This window comes from Ovis aries, chromosome 3 (genome assembly GCF_016772045.2).
Source record: "Ovis aries strain OAR_USU_Benz2616 breed Rambouillet chromosome 3, ARS-UI_Ramb_v3.0, whole genome shotgun sequence".
NCBI lineage: Eukaryota > Metazoa > Chordata > Mammalia > Artiodactyla > Bovidae > Ovis > Ovis aries.
Genome location: NC_056056.1, coordinates 153,404,899 through 153,431,434, shown reverse-complemented (window position 1 = coordinate 153,431,434; position 26,536 = coordinate 153,404,899). Strand labels below are relative to the sequence as shown.

Below are 26,536 nucleotides of genomic sequence, written 5' to 3'. Positions count from 1 at the left end.
GTACCATCTCCTTCCTCTCTGTGATGACCTCACCTATTATTTCAAGAAGAGAACAGAGCCATGAGAAGAGGCTTTATGTGTCTTCTTAGCAGGAATCTGCAATAATCCTCCTACCTTCGTGCCCCTGGATTCATCTGCCTTTCCTCCTGTTGACAACTCTGCTGCATGCTGGGCGGCACCCCCGTGAACTTCTTCAAAGAAGATGCTTTGGCTTTCATCTCCTCTGCTTCCTGTATCAATTTCTCTCATTCCACTACTTAATCACATCAGCACACAAACACACTGTATGCTCTCCCATATTTAAAAAGAGAGTCTCCCCAGATCACTTGTCCCCTCCAGCGACTGTCCCATTCTCCTGGTCCTCTGGATAGAGGAGTTTTTTGAAAACTTGGAAGTATTGTCCACAGTCTTTGACTCTGCACTCAGGTCCTATTCTCACCTCCGCCCACTCAAAGCAGGCTTTTGCTCCCATCATTTCACTGAAACTTCTCTATTTAGGGTCACTAAAGACTTTCTTCAAACAGAATCCTATGGCCAGTTCTCAGTGCTCATCCTATTCCTCTACCATCAACACCTGACTCATTTCTTTCTCCCTCCTTAGTCCCATGTGGTCCTTAACTTGGATCCCAGGGCACCACATTCTCCTGCTTCTCCTTGCACTGTCTCTGTTTCTTCAAGTCTTCTGCTGAAATTTCCTTCACGACTGACTTCTGAAGGTTGAACTTCCCCAGGCTCAGACCTTGAACCTCATCTCCATCTATCTGTACTACCAAGATGATATCTATGCCTCATCCACAAGGGTGGCCATACAAACAGCTCCAAAATTTGCAGGCTTCCCAGGTGGCACTAGTGGTAGAGAGCCTGCCTGCCAATAAAAAGGATGCAAGACCTGGGTTTGATCCCTGGGTCGGGAAGATCCCCTGGAGAAAGAAATGGCAACCCACTCCAGTATTCTTGCCTGGGAAATCCCATGGTCAGAGGAGCCTGGCGGGCCTCAGTCCACGAGCTTGTAAGAGTCAGACACGACTTAGCGACAAAACCAGCATCACCACCACCACTGAGCTTTACTCTGAATTCCCCACTCCCTGTTTCCACTGATCCATTTCTTTCTCAGTGGGTTGTCGTCTTAGTAAATGGCATCACTAATTACCCACTTAAGAGCAAAAACCATGGATTCATCCCAGACTTCTCTTTTCCTCTCATATTTCACAACTAATTTGTCAGTAAGGTCTTTGGACTCTTTCTTCAAAATATGACCATTTTTTCTACCTCAAGCTCTTACCTTGGCTACAAGTCCTACAGAACCTACTTTTGTCTCTCTCTCCAACCTCTCTCTCACCACTCTCAGCAGTGCTTTCCCTCTCTGGCCATGCTCGCCTTCTCTCAGGTTCCTGAACAAGAAAAGCTTGTTCTGACCTCAGGGCCTTTGTACTTACTGGTCTTTTTGGCGTAGAATCCCCTTCCTCCAGATCATTATGGGTTCATCCTTCATTTCAGACTCACACAATTGTTATTGCCTAATTGAGGCTAAATAACAACAACTGATTGAGGCTATCCTAGACTTTCTTTTCAAACACATGTCTTTCTGTCCAGCATTCTCTTCCTTATACAGTAAAGTGAAAGTGAGAGTTGCTCAGTCATGTCCAACTCTTTGCGATCCCCTCCAGGCTAGAACACTAGAGTGGGTAGCCTTTCCCTTCTCCAGGGGATCTTCCCAACCCAGGGATCGAACCCAGGTCTCCAGCATTGCAGGAGGATTCTTCACCAGCTGAGCCACCAGGGAAGCCCAAGACTACTAGAGTGGGTAGCCTATCCCTTCTCCAGGGACTGGGGTCTCCTGCATTGCAGGCGGATTCTTTACCAGCTGAGCTACAAGGGAAGCCCCCTTACACAGTAAGTCCCCTACATACGAATCTTCAAGTTTCGAACTTTCAAAGATGTGAATGTGTGTTCCATCGGTGTCAGGCATGAGTGATGTTGCAGCTTGCTCTCCGTCTCCTATTGTTGACAGTCCTTCAGCTCTGTCATCTCCCACCTCATCTCCCTCCTCCAGGCAGTAGCTCTTCTTGCCTGTTCATCAATACCAGCCCCTGTATGCCAGCTGTTGTATAGCACTACTGTACTTTTCAAGGCACTGAACTGTAAGATTAAAAATGCTTTCATTATGCTTTGTGCATGCGTGTTTTCTATATATTATTTGTGTGAAAAGTATTATAAACTTATGTACAGTACTATATGCCTGTTAGTTGGATACCTAGGTTAGCTTTGTTGGACTTATGAACAAAATGGACTTTCAACTGGAACCTGTGCGTATGTGGGGGATTTACTGTACTAGTATTTCACGTTATTGCACCTAGCACAGCCTGATCTTATGTTAGGCAATGAATGTTTGTTGAGTGTCTGTCTCCCCCACTAGCATGCCAACTCCAGAAGGACAGAAGCATGTAGGATATTGCGAGCTTCCGGAACACTACCAAACACATACAAAAAAATAAGAGAAGATCATTTGGTTAAAATGGACTTAGGGAGCAAGTAAAAGATTGGCTGGAGGGAAAGAAAAAAATTGATACAGTGAAATAGGCAAGGGTGAAATGCGTGGAATCAAAGCATAAGCAGTTTACATTCTATGTAGAAGGCAGCAAAGCACCAATGGTGCAATCAAACTTCTAAAGAGAAAAAGATCTGCCAGGTGCTATCAAGTATTCCTCCCCTTCCCAATTTCAAAGCAGAAATAATATCAGTTTACCACCTAGCTCAGTAAGAGTCCTTAGAAATGTGCAAGGATGTTTAATAATAAGAGAACTGAAAATGTACATATTGAGCCCATGGCTCAGAGTCATTCTTAACTCACTGAATCAGATAATGGGAGATATATATGATCTGACTTTAGAAATCTCTTCGCAAGATGAAATGCTCTGCTGCAGAACAAAGCGACTCATTTCATCCATTCAGTGCTGTCTTAAAACTTTGTGGTATCCTAAAGTTTTAGAAGGGAAACATGAAGCAGAGAGTCATGGTGCTACTAGCTTAAAAACAAGTATTTAAAAACCTGCTTGGCCAATTTCAATTTCTTTCCTTGAAAATCACAAATGTATAGAATAAATTACAGCACAGCCTACGGCATAGTATCAGTTTGCCTCAGTTTCTGCTAGCCCTCAGTTACTTAGAGAGACAATGGCATGACCTTTGCCTCTACTTGCTGACCCAACTGTAATCACGGGACTATCAGTGATGACTGAGATGGATTCTGCAACTTGGACAGGCAGAGCCCACTCCTACCCAAGGCTCCTGCTCACCTGACATTTTCTTATGTTACTTGAAAGCAGAGGCTCAACTGGCCACTAGGAGTCAAAGTCTTTTCACCTCATTTTCATTAAGAATTCTCCTCATCACCTTCTCTTTTTGCTCACTGCTCAGGACTCTGGTGGAAATTCATTGTTATCTAAATGAATTTTGGATAAGATTTTATTTGATCCACTACTTTCTAGCCCTGTGACCTTGGCCATGTTAGTTTAGCTCTCTGAACTTGCTTCCTCATCTATTACGAGGGAAATGAAGAAAATTCCTGGGGATGTTGTAGAATAAATGTAACATTATTTGATAAATGGTTAGGTCCATACCTGCAGCATGGCATGAAATGAATGATAACAAGTATTTTTCTAATTATCTGTGGTTTCCTTCATTCTCTCTTTCTAGATTAGGTTACTCTTGTGATCACTGCATTCATGTTATTCCCTAGGCTTTGGGTTAATATTATTCAATCTCCTCTCTATCAGTATTTATTGTCATTTTATAGCAAAAGCCCCATATGCCTTCCACTCCCGTCCAAATGCCCCATTGTTGCACTATAAATCAACAACCACTCATCAATATACTGACAAACTGGGGTTCTCAATGTCATTTCTTTGGAGAAGAATCTCACTCCAAGCCAGAGTTTCCCGAAGGATATTGCATATACACATTGATGGATGTATTTGAGGGAACAAACAAACCTTTAAAAAAACAAGTTTGCAGAGACGTGCACGGACCTAGAGTATGTCATACACAATGAAGTACGTCAGAAAGAGGAAAACAAATCTTTTATTTTAATGCATATATGTAGAATCCAGAAAAATGATACTGATGAACCTACTTGCAAATCAGAAATAGAGACACAGACACAGAGAACAAGATCCCAAGCAGGGAAAGCAGGGAAGTAGGAGGAATCGAGAGATTGGGACTGACACATACGCACTATTGACACTATATAAAATAGAGAATTAATGAGAACCTACTGTATAGCACACAGAACTCTATTCAATGCTCTGTGGTGACCTAAACAGGAAGGAAATCCCAAAAAGAGCGGGACACGTGTATCTGCACAGCTGATTCACCTTCCTGCAGAGTAGCAACTAAAGCAGCTAACCGCCAGTGAAGACTAATTTAAAACCGATATTAGAAAAATGCAGTTAGCATATCAAACTCAACATCATAAAGCTAAGGGAAAAAGTGAATCAATTTACACTCACTTAAAATCATGTTAATTATAGTCAAGGTAGAACACAGATAGATAACAAACGGGAAGACAACATGGGAGTGACTGAAACTGGGAAGTTGTTCTCAGTCATGTCAGCCTGATGGATAAGAAGGGGGGTATTAACAGGCCCGGATGCTTTCTGTTCTATAGTAAACTATGTAAGACGGTCCTTCTATTTCCCTAGTGCAGGGACTTCCCTGATAGTCCAGTGGTTGAGATTCCACACTCCCCCTGCAGGGAGCATGAGGCGACCCCTGCTCAGGGAACTGAGATTCCCTAAAGAGTGCACAGTGCAGCCAGCGGGGGGCAAAATATATATATATATATATGATTTCTTTCCCTAGTGTCAATCAATCCACACAACTTTCTTTTCTCTCTCTCTCTGTTGGTTTAATGTTGTGTTACAACACAGGTGTACAACATAGGTGATTGAGTTATACATATACATATATTCATTCTATTTCAGATTGTTTACACATATAGATTACTACAGATTACTGAGGAGCATTCCCTGTGCTATATAGTAAGTCTTTGCTGGTTATCTATTTTATCCTCCCAGTCTAACTCTCTCAAGCAACTTAATTTAAAAACCCCCGAATAGAAGGTCTCCCTAACTTGGAGAGCAGGAGAATTCATTTTTCTTCAGTGCCTAGGAGACAGAAAAGACTTTCTCCTTGTGTACATCTCCTTGAGTCTCCTGGTAAAATGTTTTCAGACACTGGAGGTTGTGCTGGCTCGTCAGACTCACTCTGATTACTGTGTGTACCCAGAGCACGACATTGACCAACAGTTACCACTTCTGTAACACAGGGGGACTCGGGGAAGATCCAAGCACAGGACTAATTCATTACGCATCATTTACAGTAAACTGCAGGCTGGGAGAATGATTGTTTAAAAATCATTTGCTGCTGATGTACCACTTCATTATATTTCACCCGTGTTTACGAAGGCGGGAGAGAGGTTCGAACATAATAGACTGTCATTTCTCTGAATTGCTAATGAAAGCCGCAGTGCTGAACACACAAATCAAGCTGCTCATTTTTTGCCCAGCGCAATTTGAAAACTCAGTATGTACCACCAGCCACAGAGCAAAGTGGATCAGCTCTCTGGGGGAAAATCCTTCATGTGTACCTGCCATAAGAAGTAATAAGTTCTGCTTTGCATCACTCTATTTATAGACTTCAGTTATTTTCACATATTTTTTGGCCTTTTTTCTATAGCAGCATGCAATCTCAAATGAATCAGTCTCATCTTGTCAATTTCACCGTTAAATTGGGCTTAAATATTCTCTTTAGGTGTTAGAGGATTGCAGGGACATTTTCTGTTCAAACAGGAACAAATGAGACTGAGGCAACATCTTTGGTCTCTAAAATTCTCTAGCTTCTAACTGACCTATATTTCATTCATTAGTCTTAGGCAGCAGATGACTTCCTTAGAAATGCCATATTTGGTGCAGCCCCAAGGCCTGGGTGAATAGCTGTTGCTTGGTGTATGATGAATCAGAAAATATACGGTAAATGGAGACTATGTTGATTTTTTTTTTTTTTTTGGTAGCAAAGTATATTAGTCGTGAGGTAACTAACTCAGCACAAGGAAAACCTTCCTGCTGATCTTTGCCTGCTCATTAATTCCACAATTGCTTACTATTTGCTAAGCACTGCTCTATGCACTGGAGACAATAGTAGTAAACAGGACATATAAAGAACCTGACCGAGGGTATCTTACGTTTTAGTGTGAGAATGAGAAAAAAATAAATGTATCAGTCAGTTTCAGATAGTGATAAGTACTATGGAAAATTAAATGAACGGAGGCATGAGCAGAATCTCTGACATATTTGTAATGCTGCCAAGAGTCTTGATTTTATGATCTTAGAAAGTTGTCTCTAAAGAAGTGATATAGCCTTGACAATTTCTTAAATATTCAGTAATTACAACACTCGTATCACTGTTTTGAGTTTGGTCTTGATGCTGCTCTGGCAGGACACTCTCTATACTGCGGTCCCCACAGTCCTCACTTGGGCCCACTGGGATGTCTTGGAGGATGTGGGGACAGCCTGACTGAGCAGCTGAGGAGCTTGCCTCTTGGCATATTCCCATATGGGTGATCCCCTCAAGAAGAGCAGAGTTTGATTCAGCATCTTTGGGCAACATCTGCAGCACCCTAGCACCATTTTTTAAAATAATTTATTTATTTATCATTAATTTCTTTTTTGGTTATGCTGTGTGGCATGCAGGATCTTATTAACAGTCCCCCAATCAGGGATCAAACTCATGCCCCCTTAGTGAAAGTACAGAGTCTTAACTACTGGATAGCTAGGGAAGTCCCTCATGCCTTTTTTTCCTTTAAGTTTTAATTTTTGAAATAATTTTAAAATTGTATGAGAGCTGCAGGAACACTGTAAAGCACTCACTCCTTGATATCCTTCATGCACACACACACACAGAGACATTTCTCTCTCTCTCTCTCTCTTTTTTTTTTTTTTTTGCATTGAGTGTACATTGCAAATACCTCCATTCCCTTGGTTTTACTGAGATGTAACCGACAAAGCCATAAACCATTTAAAGTGTACAATGTGACCATTTGATGGGCATATGTACTGTGTAGCGCCATGCTTTGTATGACATGACACACTTGCTTGAGTCAACTGACTGGTTTCCCATTAGTGAGACATGCTCCATTTCTTGGAGCGGCTCAATGGTGGAACTAGACAGAGAACTAGGCCTGAAAATCAGAGGAAATGCCCTTCACCCACCTGAACAGTATTAGAGCCATAAAATCCTAGTGTAAATGTCACTCTATATATCTGCTCTAATAATGAAAATTTAGACCAATGAAGCGTCAAATTGTATGTTAACAAAGAGGAAAATGCTGAACAGAGAGGGCAGAACTTTAAAAATTCCTGTCCTTCCCTCTTAATTCAAGGTTGCCAGCTTCTGTGTGTGGGGCTAAGGGCACTGTATTATTTTCTACACTTTGATTTTTCAGTAGGTGTTGATGCTTCCTTGGAGAAGGCAATGGCGCCCCACTCCGTACTCTTGCCTGGAGAATCCCATGGACGGAGGAGCCTGGTAGGCTGCAGTCCATGGGGTCGCTAAGAGTCAGACACAACTGAGTGACTTCACTTTCACTTTTCACCTTCATGCACTGGAGGAGGAAATGGCAACCCATTCCAGTGTTCTTGCCTGGAGAATCCCAGGGACGGGGGAGCCTGGTGGGCTGCCGTCTATGGGGTCGCACAGTCAGACACGACTGAAGCGACTTAGCAGCAGCAGCAGCAGCAGCAGCGATACTTCCTGGATATATTCGAAACAGTGTATGTGTACACATCTTGGGCTGATTAACATTTCAGACTCTCAGTCTGTATACCCTCTGCAAATACTCAAATGTGAGATACAAGAAAGATATATCATCTTTATCCTATTATGACCAAATTGATAAATGTCTTTTCTCATACTCTAGGAGACAAAAAAATTCTCACACAAAATTTTGAGGTCTCATTTTGGCTACAGAGTTAAGATAATTTTCCTGGGGCATCAAGAGTTTGGAAGTGCAGTAGATATGAACCCTTGACTTCTTCCTGCTTTTGTGAATTGCCCCAAAGTCTTTGCCATGAAAAAAATAAGCAAAGAAAGCCATCCTACCTGGAAAAAGGAGGTCAATCAAATAAATAATATATTAACTTTAGGCTTTCAGGTCTAGTGTGGTATCCTGTCTTTTCATGAACATTAGATAGACATGATTAAATAAGCCACAAATTATTGTAAAATGTGTTAAAACAAGAGGCTGCAATAATTTGGACAAACCCTCCATGTGGTCAAACTTTGATTTACCAGTAATCTTTCAAACAAAGAAGATTAGACTGACAGATTTTTTTAAATAACCATAGATGTGGAATAGAATCTGCTAGTTCAAAATACTTATCTTCTCTTTGAAAAAGAATATGAGTAGAAATAAGGTTAAAATTTTTTTAACAGAATGTTAAATTTTTAATCTAGATTCAAACTTTAGTGTCATAGAGACAGTAATGTCATTTCTTTTCCACTATTATCATTACTGAAAATTTTATAAAACCTTATGAAAGACCAAAAAAATCTTTTTTTACTCATTATGCCATAAGAGACATGATTAAAATGACAAGTTCCCAAATAACATGAAAAATGCATTTCCCCTTTATCCAAAGCAAATGCATTTTGCTCCTAAGAGATGTTTAATCTATTCTCTTTTTTGAGAAGAGATAGCAGAGGGATGAAAGGATTTACAGTTCGAATTGTCATTTAATGAAAGACACATATTTGACTTGTGATTATAAAATAATTGCTGTAACAATTTTGAGTTTAGACAGCAGTAGTGAATTTTGATATGAATGAAAAACAAATTATATTTCTGTTAACATTCAAGGTTACTTCTCTGGGTCAGAATTATGAAAAGTTACGCTTTATTATGCCATGGGAATAGTGGAACCAATGTTAAGAAATCTTCTCTATGTGTATGTGTACAAATATTTATTCCAGGAAGCATTCGGTTTCTATAGAATTAGTTTAAAAGAACAGCTTAATCTTTCATAAAAACTTTTATAAAGAACTTTAATATGCTTTCTACTACCTTATTCTCTTCCTCCAGCCTCTCCACCAGAGAGAGTGCTCACATGAATGGCTAAATTCAATCACCATCATTGGCTCACTGGGACGAAATGTGAGGAAAGGCCACAGTTCCTTTATAGTTTCAAACGCCTTCTGAGCGTTTGCTTACTCCCTAGCAACTGGGGCACCAAAATGGCCACAGGACTGCACTTGCCCTGAGAAATGCCTTTTACTGAGAAGATCCAGGGGCTAGTAGGGGATCCAAGCCTCTCTAAAGGTCTCTTTCAGTTCGCTGGTACATTTTTTGTCTAGACACATCTTTCCTTGCCACTAGGGTGGTAATGATACTCTTGAGGGAAGTAAGGTTGGGAGGTGAGCACAGAAGAACAAAGGCTGTAAACTTGCACTTTGCTCTGTTGACCTTAATTTATCAGGAGGACATCTTGGGATTTTTCCAGCAAATGATAAAGAGGGTGCATTTTCCAGGTCTCTGTGCATTTCTCTCTTTTGCAGTCTCTCTCTCTCACGAGAACAAGAATTAACAAGTATTTTTAAGTAAGACAGTAAAAGTTTAGAACTCCAATTGTCAGAACTCAGTCAAGAAGCAGTTTCCAAGAAGTTCCTAAATTTTCTCCTTAAGATGTAACAGGAAGTCATAATCACCTATTAACCACTTTGGTTTCTTAGCCTTCTGGCTGGTGAACTCCCTTTTCTTTTGAACTGTTCTAAATAATTGAGGATGTTGAAGACATCCAACCCTTTTGGCTGATACCTTTTAAGAAAGAACAAAAGTGTGTTTGTTCATATTCAAACTCCAGGAAAATAACCCCTGATGCTACTAAAAAAAAAAAAAAAAAGTTCCTTGATTTCAGTGACTTTAAGATTGATATAAGGGACTTCCCTAGGGAGTCCAGTGGTTTAGACTCTGTGCTTCCAATGCAGAAGGTGTAGGTTCCATTCCAGGTTGGGGAACTAAGATCCCATGTGCTGTGTGGCACAGCCAGAAAATAAAAACAAACAAAAAAACCTATCAATTAAAAAAAAAAACCTGACATAAGGAAGAACAAAAGGAAAAAAATCTATTACGAAGAATCACTGTGTGTCATGAACTAAGGATTGTAATTAACAACTTCTGTGTACCTAACATGTAACTTTAAAAACTACTTACAATTTTAAGGTAAAGCCTGGCCCATAAACCTGTGTTGTAATTTAGTATGTAACACTGGAATACCCATGAAAGGAAAATATGAGACTAGTTCAGGGCTTCCCTTGTGGCTTGGATGGTAAAGAATCTACCTGCAATGCAGAAGAGCCTGGTTTGATCCCTGTCTCTGGAAGACCCCCTGGAGAAGGGAATGGCTACCCACTCCAGCATTCTAGCCCAGAGAATCCCATGAACAGATAAGCCTGACGGGCTACAGTCCATGGGATCACAAAGAGTCAGACACAGCCGAATGACCAAGCACGCATACACACAGTCAGTGCTTTTGTTTAGTACCGTATAAAGTGGAAAGGACAGTGGGAAGTCTCTTTATTCCTTCCAGCAGAGGATTACTGAGTACCATCTAATTAGAGAAGCCGAAAAGGAAGTGATGGATAACTGGCATTCTTAAATTTCAAACTTTCAGGACTTCCTTATTGCTGACAAGGAGAAAGCAGAGAAGATGGCCTATAGCTGATTGCAGTAGTTTTTCTAAACATGACTAGCACTAAGAATTAAATTTTGTAGGTTGGAATAGAAGAAATCTCAGCACTGAGTGAAGCCATATAATTAGATGTTTCAAATTACTTTAGAATCTTCAAAGCACACAAACAAGGATATGGATCATTCACAATATGCCTCTTTATAAGCCACATACTTTCATAATAAATCAAAGTCTTCATAATAAGAAAAAATAACCACACATAATTCTTATAAATAATAATCATTAACAGGGAAGAAACTGGACTTGTCTGGCTCTTTGCTCAAGTAGAAAGTTCTCCCTTTACTGACAGATTTGCCAAAGCATCCAATTTAATGTTCGAAACACTGCTTTGTTTTATCTTGAGTTGTCAAACTACTGCACTCTAAAATCCTGCCACTAAACTTTAGCTGTACTCAATTTACTTGTATTTAATACAGACAGGCATTATTTTTGATACTAAATGTACTATACTTTTGATACTAAATGTACTTATGTTTTTAACACTTCTCTTAAGGACAGTTGCTACCATAAGAGGTTTTCCATGAATCACCTAATTCAGATAAAGATTGAATAATATTTTCAATTTCCTTCCTACATTTATTTTAGAATGTATGTCACTCACGAATTCAAAATTTCAAACTATGGAAGTTTGGAGGTAAAGACATTGAATATATTTTTTCAAAATGTTTTGTGGAGGAAAAAAGGTATTATATATTGTATTACAAGAAACCTCATCACAGCTTCCTAAAGAAACAAAGTCCCAGAATTTTACAAGAATTGCTCAGTGGAAGTAAATCCAAGTTCAAAGAGACAAGAAGAAAGGAGTAATTTGTTATTCAGCATATATATGATCTGCCACAGCAATTTTGAACCACTTTGTTCTGCTGGGTTTGCCTTAGTAAAGGGATAGATGCTGCTGTGAGAATCATTCCCTGAAAACAGAGGTGAAAGTAAGTCAATGAGTGAGAGCTGATATAAATTCAAGTCATTTTACAAAGGATTTGCACACAAGATGAATTTTCACAAGTTGGCAAGCTTTTCCAGAATCTTGCTTTCATGAATGTTATTTGAACAAGTTGTATAGAATGCAGTCTCCATTCTATGAGATAGCATTGCTTTTTTTTTTTTTTTTAAACCAAGTTGGAACTATTCAGGTCACCAAATAACAGGGATCAAAAGTAAAACAGCTGAAAAATCCAACAGTCTGGTCTAACCTGGGATGCTCTGTCTCCTCACAGCCAATGCTCCATCAGGCGGCTTTGTCTGGCTGGCGGATTTAGTGTAGGGACTCTCATCTGCAAAGGTACAATGAAGGCTTTGGTTAATTTCCATCCAGTCTCTACTGTAGTGAAGGTCTTTCAATGGATTGCAATCCTTCTGCCAGAGACAGATGGTATGGTATGGTAGAAAGAGTCTGTAGACCTGGGTCCTAACCTGGGTTTAGCCGTGGGACTTGGTCAAGTCATTTAAATATGCTCTGAACATCAGTTTCCTCCCTTATGAAAGAGGGATATGCATTCGCACCCATCTCTGAGGATTGTCAGGATAAAGCAATAATGCACATGAAGGCATAGAATGGTAAGAAGTTTGTAAAAAGAGTACACAGATAATTTGCCTGTCACCTATATTCATTGATAAATGAATATCAGTAACAGGAAGACAAGGAAGGAATAAAATGGCTCAATGGGCACTAAGAATAAGCTAGTAGAACAAAGGAAAGGAAAAGAAATATTATATTTCAGAGAAGCAGATGACAGAATATTAGTATTGCAGGGGAATAAAGACACACAGAATTAGTGGGTTCCTACTGAAATGATGAATGGGCATCCAGTGGAAAATAAAGGGAAAGGGACATTCAGGGTAAGACCACAGAAGCTAGGTTAAGAATAGAGAGGGAAAGACGGTTTGGGAAAAGAAGACACATATTGCAATGAGCTGGTTTGCCCTCTTAGAAAGAGATGAAAATAACCTGGAGAACCAGAGAAAGAGCAACTGAAGAGACAGAAGGACTAAAGCTCAGTGGATCTGTGACAGTTAGTCAAGAAGCTGAATGAGCAAAACACTAGGTGAAAAAACCATACAAGTGATGGATCCATCAAATTCTAAGTAAAATGATTTTTTTTTAATCTAGGAAGAGATTTAGTCTGACTTGGAATATAGGAATTATGATCCAGGATGGCAAATATTAGGGCGAAATAGAAAGGAAATATTCTTTTTAGTCGGCATAGGACATTTGCATAGAGTAAAAGAGATGTCTGAGTGACATTAAACATTTTCAGGCATAGAATATACACAGCCTGAGCAGATATAATGTTCAATAATTGCCTAGTAGCTCTACTCAAGCTAGATGACCCAAAGGTTACTTCTGGCCATACTATCGGGTTGCTTTGTTGTTGTTGTAACAAGAAATCATTAAAGGCTTAAAAATATCATTATATTAGATATGCAAACTATTAAATATAACAAGGATTTAATTCAGCAACAAGCTTTTATCATCTGAAAACATTAACTCTCCCAACTATAGTTCATGTTGCAAAATTGAGGAACTCCATTCCTCTTTAGGATGTACTTCTGGTTGAAATGATTCATGATTTCTTCACAACACTAACAAGGTCTTTGTAAGCAATGACAAAAAGGAAAGATTAACACTACTGTAAGCTGCAATTAACTTAAAAAATGGCAGTCATGCTGTTTCATGTTTATATTCCATTTGTCACACAATTCTTTTTATTCTTCCAACCATAAAGACAAACTACCAACGTTCAGATACCAGTACAATCAACAGTATCACTTTTGCTTATGAAGCAATATCCTAGATCTCTGACTCTTCTCTTTGTAAATGCGATTTTGAGGATAAACACAAACCACAAAACAAAATGCCTGCCTTATATTACAAAGTCTTTGCCATTCCATGCCCACCTGAGTATCTGAACTCTTTTCTCACAATATTGATTTAATAACCAGGCCATATGCTTAACCAAACTTACTATATGCTAAAATATGGATTCTTTATAAAACCAATTTAAAAATGTATTTCTTTTTATTATCTAAAGCTTTGAAACCATGTATTTGATTACAGAGCACTGAGTCAGGAGATACAGATCAGAGCAATCAGTTTCAGGAACAGCATCTTGGAAGCCTAAAGGCTTTCTCAAGTTTTCAATTTGTCTAGACTCTAGCCAATTAAAGTCTTGAGTTGAATCCAGTGTTGGATTTTCCTACAGGGCAGTAAGAGATCTGACCAGGAGACTCTGGGGTGCTTTGTATTTGACGCTATATTTTAAGGAGCCATGTCTTTAGAAATTTACCTAGTTTGCATTATAGAAGTAGTCAACCCTGGCAAAACTGTTTTCTTACTTATATTGGAGAACCATTTCCTTGATTTAGAGCTGAAATAGTCTAGTTATATACACCCTTAAAAGGCTGAAACTGAATTATAGATGGCCACCTGGCCAGCCTCTGCTAATCCATTCCCCAGCCCCTGACCGCACTCGTGTTAAGACCGTCCTTACTGAGCACAGATGGAAGTAAACAATTACCCAGAAGCCAAAATTTGCATTGGTTGAAGGATCAGACCAAAATAAGTTCGATATTATCTAAGAATAGGTTTCTGAAGTCAGTCAGGATGAAGGCAATAATTCCTAATGAGGCAGAATCTTGGCAACCTTCATCAGGAGAGCTAAGGTGAGCACAGCAACAGAGCAGCATGGCACCTTTTAACATTTATTTTTAAAGAAACTTTTCCTAGGAACATCTGTTGAATTTAAACCCCTAGGAGGGAGCATAGGTCTTTTATACAAACCTACCCATCAGAGAATGGGCATCAGTTCTCTTGATGTGATTTATTCCAAATCAAATCTTGACTCAAACTTTGAAAATAGAAATGGAGGGAAGACATTGAATGAATCAGTGGCTGATGCCTCCGTAATATTAGGTTGGTACAAATGTAATTGTGGCTTCAGACTGTGAATTTTAAATCATTAGTACTAGGTTCAAACACATATTTATTAATCAAAATAGGAACCATTACAATCAAAACATTTTTGCTGAAGAGAAATAAGTTTGCCTATTCTTATAGTGTAAAAATCGGTGTCCTGGCATTCCAGAACTCTTGGAAAGCATTTTCTGCCTCTTGCTGGCTGTGGAAGCATTTTCCCTGCCAAATGCTGTCAAGATGCTAGAAGAAGTGGTAGTCAGTTGCCAAGAGGTCAGGTGAATATAGTCGAATAGGCAAACCATCGTAGACTAATTTGTTCAACTTTTGAAGGGTTGCTTGCGTGACGTGCAGTTGGGCACTATAGTGGAGAAGAATTGGGCCCATTCTGTTAACCAATTCTGGCTGCAGGCATTGCAGTTTTTGGTGCATCTAACTGATTTGCTGAGTATACTTCTCAGATGTAATGGTTTTGCTGGGATTCAGAACACTGCAGTGGATCAGACTGGCAGCAGATCACTGAATAGTGACCATGACCTTTTTTTTGGTGCAAGTTTGGCTTTCAGAAGTGCTTCTTCTTGGTCCATCCATTGAGCTAATCATTGCCAGTTGTTCTGTAAAATCCATTTTTCATTGCATGTCACAATTCAATCAAGAAATGGTTTGTTGTTGTAAAGGATAAGAGAAAAAAAATTTTTTGTCTAACATCATTTCCATAGTTTAATAAGTCATTAGCACAAAAACATAAGCAAGAAATGCACATTAAAAGGATGTATAATATAACCACATTTAAGAATGGATTGTAATATCAAACAGCAAAGTTCAACAATGCAAAACCGCAATTACTTTTGTACAAACCAAATACAATGGAATATTACTCAGCCATAAAAAGAAAAGAAATAGTGCCATTTGCAGAGATGAGGATGGACCTGGAAATTTTCATACAGAGTGAAGTCAAACAAAGATAAATATAATCTGATATCACCTTTGTGGAATCTAAGATAGGGCACAAATGAGTCTATCTACAAAACAGAAGTAGACTCACAGACTTGTGGTTGCCAATGTGGGGGAATGGAGAGACGGACTGGGAGTTTGGGGTTATTACATTTAGAACGGATAAACAATAAGATCTTACTGTATAGCACAGGAAACTATATCCAGTCTCCTGGGATAAACCATAATGGAAAAGAATATAAAATAAGAATGTTCATATGTTTATAAATGAGTCACTTGGCTGTACAACAGAAATTAGAGCAACACTGTAAATCAACTATACTTCCATTTAAAATGTAAAAAATAAAATAAACGCCAATACAATTAATTCACTGTTGCTCAGTAAAGGGCTCAAAAGTTTCAGTTAATTACAAGATCTGTGTTAATACTTTTCGTTTATCAGGAAGACACTAAATAGGCTTTCAAGTTCCAACTAATTCCATAAGTGAACTAAAAAATAGGTGAAATAACAAAAAAGGAGTCAATCTATAGATAGTTCTAGGACAGTGCGCATCCCATAGTATGCATTCACTGAACATTTGCTGATAGACAAGTAAATTGTGTTTAACTTTTCAAATTAGAGCATTTATTGTAAACAAGCAACCTGAAGAAAGTCAAACACTTGTTATTAACTAACCTCCCTCCTCGCTCTGATTTCTTTTTCTAGGTTTACACCTATTCGTTTTAAAGCCATATCACCATCTACTAGTTATTAAGTATTGCCTTATTGCATGTTCAAAATTTGTGACTATTTATATAAATGATATTGAAATATATTTCCTTTAATTTCCATTCAGACTACAGAAGGTTTATTGAGTAACCTTTAACATAATGCCTTTAAACAAAAGAATTCCAGTTTTTATACCAGACTCCCCACCTTGACTTTATGGTTATTAACAAGGGATCCTTATGGAAAGTCGCTACAGGACAAAGGAGGCATTCAGCGAGTGAGTCAACGTGGCAAGTAATCATCAAGGGCATCACAGGGAATCAGAACTGTCGGCCTTTTAAAATGACATCATAGCAGCTAGATAATCACTGTCACATATGATGGCTGCCCACTGTCACTGGTCATAACAAGAAAGAGCATGGGTCCCCTTTATGGTGACACCCCAAGAGGCTAGGGAAAATGCCCTCCATTAAATGGAGAATGGACACTGTGACAGAGACAGAAAGGGCTTAATCAAGTATACACTTAAAACAGAAGTTGAACAATAGGGGGACCATCTGTCCCTCCCATTCCTCCTAATTCGACCAGTCTCCTTATGTACTAAACACAGGAGGGGCAAACACAGATCATTTGTTTTGATTACATGTTCCAAGTGAAGCTGGTATTTACAAACTTGGCAAGCAAACAGCAGGCACCCAAGAAGCAGGGCTTCATTCTGCATTATGACCAAAGCTCAGGTTGGAGCTGGGAGAATCCTATCTTGAGGAATGGACTCATGTCCCCTCATGTTCTTGTAACCTTGAACGGTTGCCTAGCATCAAATATCACCCGTGTGTAATCAGGCTAGTCCTTGTCTCCATCTTCTGCCTCTCCCATTCTGAGTCTGGGCTTCTTCCCAGAGGAAACAGATATGACTACGGTTTTAAGAATCTCTAGCTGTGTTCAGGGCTTTGTTGAAAAAAAAAAATTAATTTCCTTTGGCTGAGACTAATCAGCCTATGCTAAACAATTTCTAACAACTAATTACGCACAATCGAGGCACCTGCTAAGCCAGCAGATCCCTCAACTTCTTGATTAGGAAAAAAAAAAAAGAGGCATTTTGTGCAATTACACATTATGACCATTTCCTAGCAGCAGGGAGACAGCCAGCTCATGCCACAATGTTCACGTACATTGTTAAGAGCAGGGGAGAAAACTGTTTTTCGTGATTGAACAACATGACTTCCACTGTGAAGGAAATAGTGTGTCCATAGAATTCGATTACATTTCACAAATTTTAGTGCTTACTATGTGCAAGGGCTTCCCGGGTAGCTCGGCAGATAAAGAATCTTCCTGCAATGCAGGAGACCTCGGTTTGATTCCTGGGTCAGGAAGTTCCCCTGGAAAAGGGATAGGGTACCCACTCACTCCAGTATTCTTGGGCTTCCTTGGTAGCTCAGACAGTAAAAAATCCGCCTGCAATGTGGGAGACCTGGGTTCGATCCCTGGGTTAGGAATATCCCCTGGAAGAGGGCATGGCAATCCACTCCAGTATTCTTGCCTGGAGAATCCCTATGGACAGAGGAGCCTGGTGGGCTACAGTCCATGGGGTCTCAAAGAGTTGACTACAACTAAGTGACTAAGAACAGTACATGTGCAAACTAAGAAAGTGGATATAAGACAATGAGACTTTAAGTAGAATCGTGATGGAGGAATCCTTATTACTTCCCAGGATTGAGACTGGAGACTGCTTCATTAGCTGAGGAGAGAAATAGGCAAGGGCTTACAGTACTGGTGGAGGTGGGAACAGGAGGAGAAAGGAAGCTACACTGTGATGAATTAATGCAGAATTTTGCAATCAGAAAAATCAAGAAACAAGCAATGTAAATTGCCAGTTAACCTGGAAGTTTTGTGTGGTGTGGAACCATAATCTTTTCAGTATTGGGGTTCTGTGAATATCTTACTCCAGCCCAGCAGGAATATATTACAGGTTGGCTGTTTCTCTCTTTCTCTTTTTTAAAGTTTAATCAACATGGTCTTGATAGAAAAGATAAAATAGTATAAGGAAGAAAAATTACAGCACCATGCATCTAAAACAGGACAAAAAAAATAAAAAGCTAACAAAACATATTTTAAAAATTTGCCTGGTGCCTCGGATAGCAAAGAATCTGCCTGCTAATGCAGGAGACCTGGGTTCGATGCCTGGGTTGGGAAGATCCCTGGAAGAAGGGAATGGCAACCCACTCCAGTATTCTTGCCTGGAGAATCCCATGGACAGAGGAGCCTGGTGGGCTATAGTCCAGCGGATCACAAAGGGTCAGATATGTCTGAGTGACTAACACATACACACACACACAAATCTATAAAAAAATTTTTTTAAAGAAATCATTCATCACATTCAATTGGGTTATATTAAATAGGCATACATTGTTAACATTGTTAACATTTGAAAATCAGTTACTGCAATTTAGAAAATTTCACAGAATGAAGGAGATAAAGAGAACTACTATCACAAAAGATTCAGAAAAAGCATTTGATAAAATTCAACATATATTCATGACAAAGAAGCGTCTTTACTCTTGAAAAGTTGATAAACTGTGGCCCTAAGACAGTGCAGCTCATCCTTGTTATAAAATGGGAGTACATTGCACAGAGCTGCAGACATTTATTTGCACTTCATCTCTGGTTGTTTTTTGGCTCCATCGTCAGTTTTGTAGTAGAAACCGAGATTGACAATGGAGCCAAAAAGCAGCCAGAGATAATACGTTTCTCTCTTTTTGACATCAGACCTCTAGTTCAGTTTGCTGCCTTGCTGGTTTGATGGCTTACTCTAAAATTTAAGCAAGATTTCCTGAGGGCTGGCTGTCACAAGGTTTTGATCATAGAACTTAATTCTGTCTTTCTCCACTTACCAAAATAAGGTGTAACTACAAGCACAGGGTCCTGCATAATTTAAAGAAATGCAAACAGAATCATATGGCCAAATATCCTTCTGCAATCTGAAACAGTTCTTACTTCCGGATCAAAATGACCCTGTTTTTCTAGGGCAAATGAAATGTACACCCTTAATCTCCCCTAGAGTCAGAGGATTCTGGGTGCTACATAGGCTTTAGCGCTATTGCTTTGGCATGAATTCTAGAGAATGAATTGACTTCATTTCCTTCCCTAATGGGATAAAGTGATCCACACAACTAGGTTTAAAGCAGAAGGGAGCAAGCATGATCTGAGCTTGAAGGTAGGAGGCAGAAGGTAGCGTGCTTTTCCATTACAGTCTCTTTCCTATTATGAGATGATTTCCTCTCTCCAACCTTCTATTTCCTCCTCTCTTCGGTCATTTGTTTTGCATCTGAATGGCATCATTGTCTATCCTTGACTCAGCAGGTTTCCTTACACCTAGGTACTTTATATTCTTATAGGGGATCAGGTCTTTTGATTTTGAACATTAAAAAAAAGAGTCATTCAACAGAACAAATTCATTTTAAAACGAATGTCTGGTGGTTTCTTCACAATGACAGAATGTCCTCTAAAATTATATTAATCACAGTCACATCACCATCTCAGGAATTCAATATTACAGCTAAAAAGAATACCAACCATACACCCGTATTGCTACTGGCCTGTCTTATAAGACAGTCTGTCTCCTTCACTGCTCCATTATCCAACACCTTGTTACTCAAAATGAGGGTCACAGATGAGGGCATTGGCATTACCTAGGAGCTTATCAGAAATGGAGACTCTCAGACCTCATTCAGACCTATGCAATCAGAGCCTACATTTAATGAAATCTCCAGATGATCTCTACACACGTTAAAGTTTGGTATTTTGTGCTAAGTCGCTTCAGTCATGTCTGACTCCTTGTGACCCTATGGACTGTAGCCTGCGAGGCTCCACAGTCCTTGAAATTCTTCAGGCAAGAATACTGGAGTGGGTTGCCATTTCCTTCTCCATGGGATCTTCCTGACCAGGGATTAAACCTGATGGGTTCTTTACCACTAGCCGAAGTTTGGAAAGATCTCTTCTAATTGATTTGACCAACAGCAAAGGCACAGGTAGTGAGGCTCCATCTGTGCTGTTACCTGACTGCGTCACTGGCAGCCCACAAAGAAGCTGGCAAAATGGCTTCAATATTATCCCTAGACCCCAAATACCAGAATTATCAAACTGCTTATGGAATGAATTCCTCAAATGAAAATGAAAACTGCTCCAGGGCTATGGTTTTGAGTGATCTTCTCCAGATCCACTTTAAACTCTTTAACAGTCCTAACATGGCTGATTTACAGGGGTATCTGGATACATCTAAGGTCAGATTACCTGGAGAAGTTGATTGATTGTAATAATAATAATTAGTTAATTTACACCTTAAAATGGAGACAGAAAATAGTAATGAGCTCCTAGCCCCTAGCTAGTAAAGAACAGCTGAAAATGAAAACTCATATCCCACCTTGAAGCAGGGACATGGAAGAAGAACCTTCTACGGTGGTGCTTGTTTAGTCACTAAGTCGTGTCCGACTCTTTGTGACCCTATGACCTGTAGCCCATCAGGTTCCTCTTTACATGGGATTTCCCAGGCAAGAATACTGGAGTGGGTTGCCATTTCCTTCTCCAGGGGATCTTCCTGACCCAGGGATCGAAACTGCTTGGCTGGTGGATTCTTTACTGCTGAGCCACCAGGGGAGCTCCATTTTCCAAGGCACTATCTCCTTAAACTCTTTTTACTTCAGACACAAAGTCACTTCCTTACATCTGCAAAGAAGGCCTCCAGCACAGAGCCTGACCTGTGATCTTCACTTGGGAGTAAATAGGATCACAGTGGCCCCCCAGCATCTGGTTAACCTTGTGGAGTGGTCTGTGCTAACTGTGCTCTTCCATGATGCCTGCGGGGTTTTTGGAAGAGTCATATCTGGAGCCAGGTTAATTTGTAAATCCTCTCTGAAATTAATGAGCATGAAATTGCACATTTCCTGCCTCTGGCGTTCCTATTGCTCATCTGTCTGAATCACAAATGATAACTCCTATCCTTCTTCCTAGAATTGTTTCCAGCAAGGACAGATGAACAAGAGTCACAGATTGGCCTCATCACTATAAATTTCTAGAGGAATGGACTCTATGCCATTTTCATTACCATATCAGATCCCAATTTAAAACTTAAAAATTGAGTACAGCTTCTATAATTTCTATATGTGAAGAAGCCTATCTGCTTTAAATCCTTGGCTTGACCATCAGATTACGCCAGCTGACATTCTGCATACCTCAACATTATGAAATACACATAGGTTCAGTAAGTTCTAAGCATTAGAATAATAATCTGGATGTGTGTTTGTGTGTGTGTGTTAGTTGCTCAATCATGTCTGATTCTTTGTGATGCCATGAACTGTAGCCTGCCAGTCTCCTCTGTCTATGGGATTTCCCAGGTGAGGATACTGGAGTGGGTTGCCATGTCCTTCTCCAGGGGATCTTCCTGATCCAGGGATCGAATCTTGGTCTCCTCCACCTCTATTTTGCCCCTTCTCTAGGCCCTTTTTTTTGCATTTCTAATGTAAACCACAGAGAAAAAGATGGAGCTTTTTGTAAAATCAGGTCTCTCCAAGAATTTTTCTTTTACATGATATAACTGCAAATGTTTCTACATTTAGAAATCTTCAGTATGGTGGTTTCTGGAATGGGGCCAAGATTGATGGGAAAATGAGAGGAAGCAAAATGCAATCTGAATGACTTTATTCTAAGAGATCTGAATTTGTGCCAGTGTGTGACTAAATGCTGGGTGTCATTAGAAGACTAAGAATGAGTCACATTTGTCTGTGGAGTGAAGCATTCTTGTCTAGGTTTGATTATCATGAAAATAGCCTTTCAAGCCTTCACCTGCTGCCCTGACAATCAGGAACATGACAAAATTTTAACTAAGGTAACTTTCCAACCTGGTTCAGTGGCTCAGTATTTTTCTTTCTTTCTCTTCTTTTCCATTAACCAAGCGTTGTGTAAACAGAAACAAATGTCAACTGCTGGAAAATTACTTTATACAAATAAATGATCAGATACTGCTACTACTGCTGACAAATTCCTAATGAAACTGGAAAAATAAATATTGCCACCACTGTCCAGACTCAGTTTCCAATACAGAAGCTGAAAATCTGTCTCTTTATCTAGCACGCTTGAGTGATAGTTTGGAGCTTGGAGCACAGACTCTTTCCCCAGGGTCATTGATCTGACTGCAGAACGAGGACCATGCATTGTCAAAAACCCCTGTGTGACCACCAACTCCTTCCTTCATGGACTGACGTGTGCAGTGGTCTTAGAATGAATACTCCAAAGAATATTCCAATATGCTGAGGGAAAGCAACATTTTTTTTACTGAGATTCTACTTTCATTAACAATCAAAACACTAAGAGACAAGACTTTGTGGCAATGGAGAAAATGGATTAAGCCAGAAGCTATCAGAGCACAAAGTAGAGGGAAGGAAAAGCAAACCTCAGATTGAAGCCCTGGGTTGTACATGAGGGACACAAATAACATGAAGAAAAAAGCAAACTTGAGTCAACCAGAAGTTTATATCAATAATACTGATACTCCTATACACAATGATGGCGAATACTTACTGAGGATTCCCTGTGTGACGGCACAAACCTAAGTCCTTTATATGTGTATCTATCTTTTTTCATCTCAACCACTCAATAATATATAAAATTGCAAAAAAAAAAAGATAAATTCATTTTACAAAAGCAGTCCTGGTTTTAAGGAAGAATTGGCCAGGCTAATGGTAGATTCCATGGTGAATTCTAAGTGGCATAGCTATTATATTGCTGCTGAACGATGCGGCTATACATATACATGCCTAACACTGTGCTTAGTACTTCGTTTACATTGTCAGTACTTATGACAATGTAATTGCACAGGTATAGGTAGAATTAATGCTTCTGAAAATTTGAGGATATGGAGGTTTAGAGAGATGAAATAAGGTGTCTACATGTTCCCAGGAAGCAAAGGGTAGAAATAAAGCTTTAACTTACATGCTCTTTACCACAATGATATATTATTCATTCAAACTCGATTCACATCTTTTTTTTTTTTTTTACAGTGTTTGTGTGTGTGTGTGTGTGTGTGTGTGTGTGTGTAAAGAAAGGCGCATTTTCATATAGTGGTCACTACTGGATGTACTCTGGTTGACTATATACCACTGATACAGGGTAGGGACTTGGAACTATATTTGAAGAGTTCCTAAAATTTCAGTTGAGAAAACAATGTATCATTTCTAGAAGTTTTAAAATCTGCTTCCTTCTCATGAATTCTTGGTTTACTTTATGAGATTCAGTTTTCTTTTCCAGAACATAAACAAATCACTTGAAAGAATGCCTTTTAGCCAAGAAGTTCTAAGCATTTTAGGAGATGAAATTTGGCTGAATTTCTCTCTCAAACTCCTTCTCTATGCCCACCATGCTCACTGAGAGAGTATTTATTATGAACTGGCTCCTACAAGTGGCTTATCACCTCAAAATGAATCAGTAGTGGGACCCTTTCTTTTCTCCTTTAGTATTCCAGACAACATGTTCAGAGCCTGCTGCTTACAGTATTTCAAGCCTTTCATTAGTGTTCATGCAGCTAGAGGGGTAGCATAGGTCTTAGACCAGGTGACATGGAGCAATGCAATGAAGAAATGGTGGGATAACTTGTGTGGCTGGCAATGGAGATGACTGCATCTGTCTTTCTTCTCCCTCTGGCTCTTACAGCCCACCTCTACAAATAGCTGGGCTCCAGAGTAGGGAGGCTGCAATCTCTGTTCTCAGACTCAGGAGAGGATCTGTGCATCAGCGTCATCGGGCAGATAGGTTCAGACTCTTTCCTAAACTAAATTTCACAGAGAACTTTTGGAAACCAGATGAGTACCCATTGGCCATTCTTTCCAAGACTGTCATCTCTTTCAGCTTTGGCTCATTTCAGGACCTATCTTTGGGCTCCCTTTTTGTTAGGTTTTTCATTTTGAAAATTCCCAGATTTAAGTCAAGTTTCTAGGTGTGAGCTAGTGTTGCTATAAACTATTTTAGAACCAACACCTTTTTCCACCCAGGGTCAGGAGTGAGAATCACATTTAGATGCCTTGGGAATAACATATTTCACACATATGCCTTGAGTTGTCACATATTTTGCTTTATTAATTCATTGCTAGGTCAAGCAATAGCAGATGACTGCTTATCAAACAGATGACATGTTTTTAATGCATGATTAAAGCAGGATTTATCATGCCTGCCAGAAGCCAGGAAGCCTGTGATTTTCATTATTTAAAGCTGTACTTTAGAGACTCTCTGGTTTTACCTTGAGAGGTGGCGATTACACAGACAAAACCTTACCAGGGTGTTACACGAGAGATAGCTTTTGCATGGAAAACACAAAACCTATTTTTAATACACTAGAATTTTACTATAAAGCAATTTTTGTAGTTCATACAGCACTGCCACTTATTAGTTATGTTGTCTTGGACAAGTCCCTTCTCTGTGAGCTTCAGTTTCCTCACTGATCAAATGGAAATAGTACCTATTTCATAGAATTGCTGTGAGGACTGAATAAAATTATGTAAACAAAGCACCAGGACTAGTTGATTTCAAGAGGGGGTGGTTACATCCCTTTCATCTGGTGAATGAAGCAGCAGAGTGATAGACCAGGGTTACCAAGGATCCCACAGCAACAGTTCTTTATCGTTTGAGCCACCAGGGAAGCCCTGGTGAATTGATGCTTTTAAATTGTGGTCCTGGCGAAGACTCTTGAGAGTCCCTTGGACTGCAAGGAGATCAAACCAGTCAATACTAAAGAAAATCAACCTTGAACATTCATTGGAAGGACTGATGCAGAAGTTGAAGCTCCAATACAGTGGCCACCTGATGCAAAGAGCTGACTCACTGGAAAAGACCCTGATGCTGGGAAAGATTGAGGGTGGGAGAAGAGGGTGACAAAGAATGAGATGGTTGGATAACATCATCGACTCAATGGACATGAGTTTGAGCAAATTCTGGGCAATAGTGAAGGACAGGGAAGCCTGGTGTGCTGCAGTTCATGGGATCACAAAGAGTTGGATATGACTGAGTGATTGAACAACAACAGTTCAGTTCAGTCTCTCAGTTGTGTCTGACTCTTTGCGACCCATGGACTTCAGCACACCAGGCCTCCCTGTTCATCACCAACTCCTGGAGTTTACCCAAACTCATGTCCATCAAATCAGTGATGCCATCTAACCATCTCATCCTCTGTTGTCCCCTTCTCCTCCCGCCTTCAATCCTTCCCAGCATCAGGGTCTTTTCAAATGAGTCAGTTCTTTGCATTAGGTGGCCAAAGTATAGGAGTTTCAGCTTCAACATCAATCCTTCCAATGAATATTCAGGACCGATCTCCTTTAGGATGGCCTGGTTGGATCTCCTTGCAGTCCAAGAGACTCTCAAGAGTCTTCTCTAACACCACAGTTCAAAAGCATCAATTCAACACAGAACAACAACACAGAAACAAACACATGTTCTCATGACATTACTTACTGCACCATCTTGCAATAATCAATCTGCTTATCTCTAAAGGGTGAACTTCTTTAGGTGCGAATTTTCTTCCACAGTCACAGATATTATTATCCCCATTTTTACAGATGAGAAAACTGAATCTCAGGAAAGTTAAAAATCTCAGGCTAAACAGCTAATAAATGGCACAGACATGAGTCTACCTGACAGGAAAGACCATTCTTTTCCCATTAGTGTCCCACTGCCTCAATAAAAAAAGTCTCCATGACAAACAGACCTTAGTGGAGAGGAAAGTCTGTTATTGGGCCCCAACAAACTAATCTGAGTGTTGCTCAAACCTGTCCTTCCAACCTTCTATCACAATAAAGATGTGAACATTTGACGTATCTTTTTTCCAAGGCCTTGAGCTACTATGTGCTGAATTTCTGGTTGGAGAAATTCACTGATATTAAGTGGTCTATTATGAGACAATTTGTCAGTGGCAAAATAAAAATTAAAACCTAGGTACCTAGATTTAATAGCCCAAAGATTATCAAATTATCTTCATTTGTTTCCGAGACCAATTATTCAGACATGCAATTTCCTCATGAATTACTTGCTTGTCTAACTCTCCTTGGGTTATGTCTACTTCATCAGCTTCACGACTTTTCCCCATAAATCTTGCCTGAGCAAAGATTCAGCTTTCATAGT

The 26,536-nt window shown here is 39.6% G+C and overlaps 1 protein-coding gene across 21 annotated transcripts in view; it reads right to left on the bottom strand.

Annotated features, from left to right (window-relative positions):
* Window positions 1-26,536, bottom strand: part of GRIP1 (glutamate receptor interacting protein 1) — a 771,259-nt gene that overhangs the window by 207,739 nt on the left and 536,984 nt on the right. For all 21 annotated transcript variants that reach the window (XM_042246948.2, XM_060412830.1, XM_060412831.1 and 18 more), the window contains exon 2: window positions 11,996-12,076. In XM_042246948.2, coding sequence (XP_042102882.1) covers window positions 11,996-12,076 — 81 coding nt within the window. The remainder of the gene's footprint in view (window positions 1-11,995; window positions 12,077-26,536) is intronic.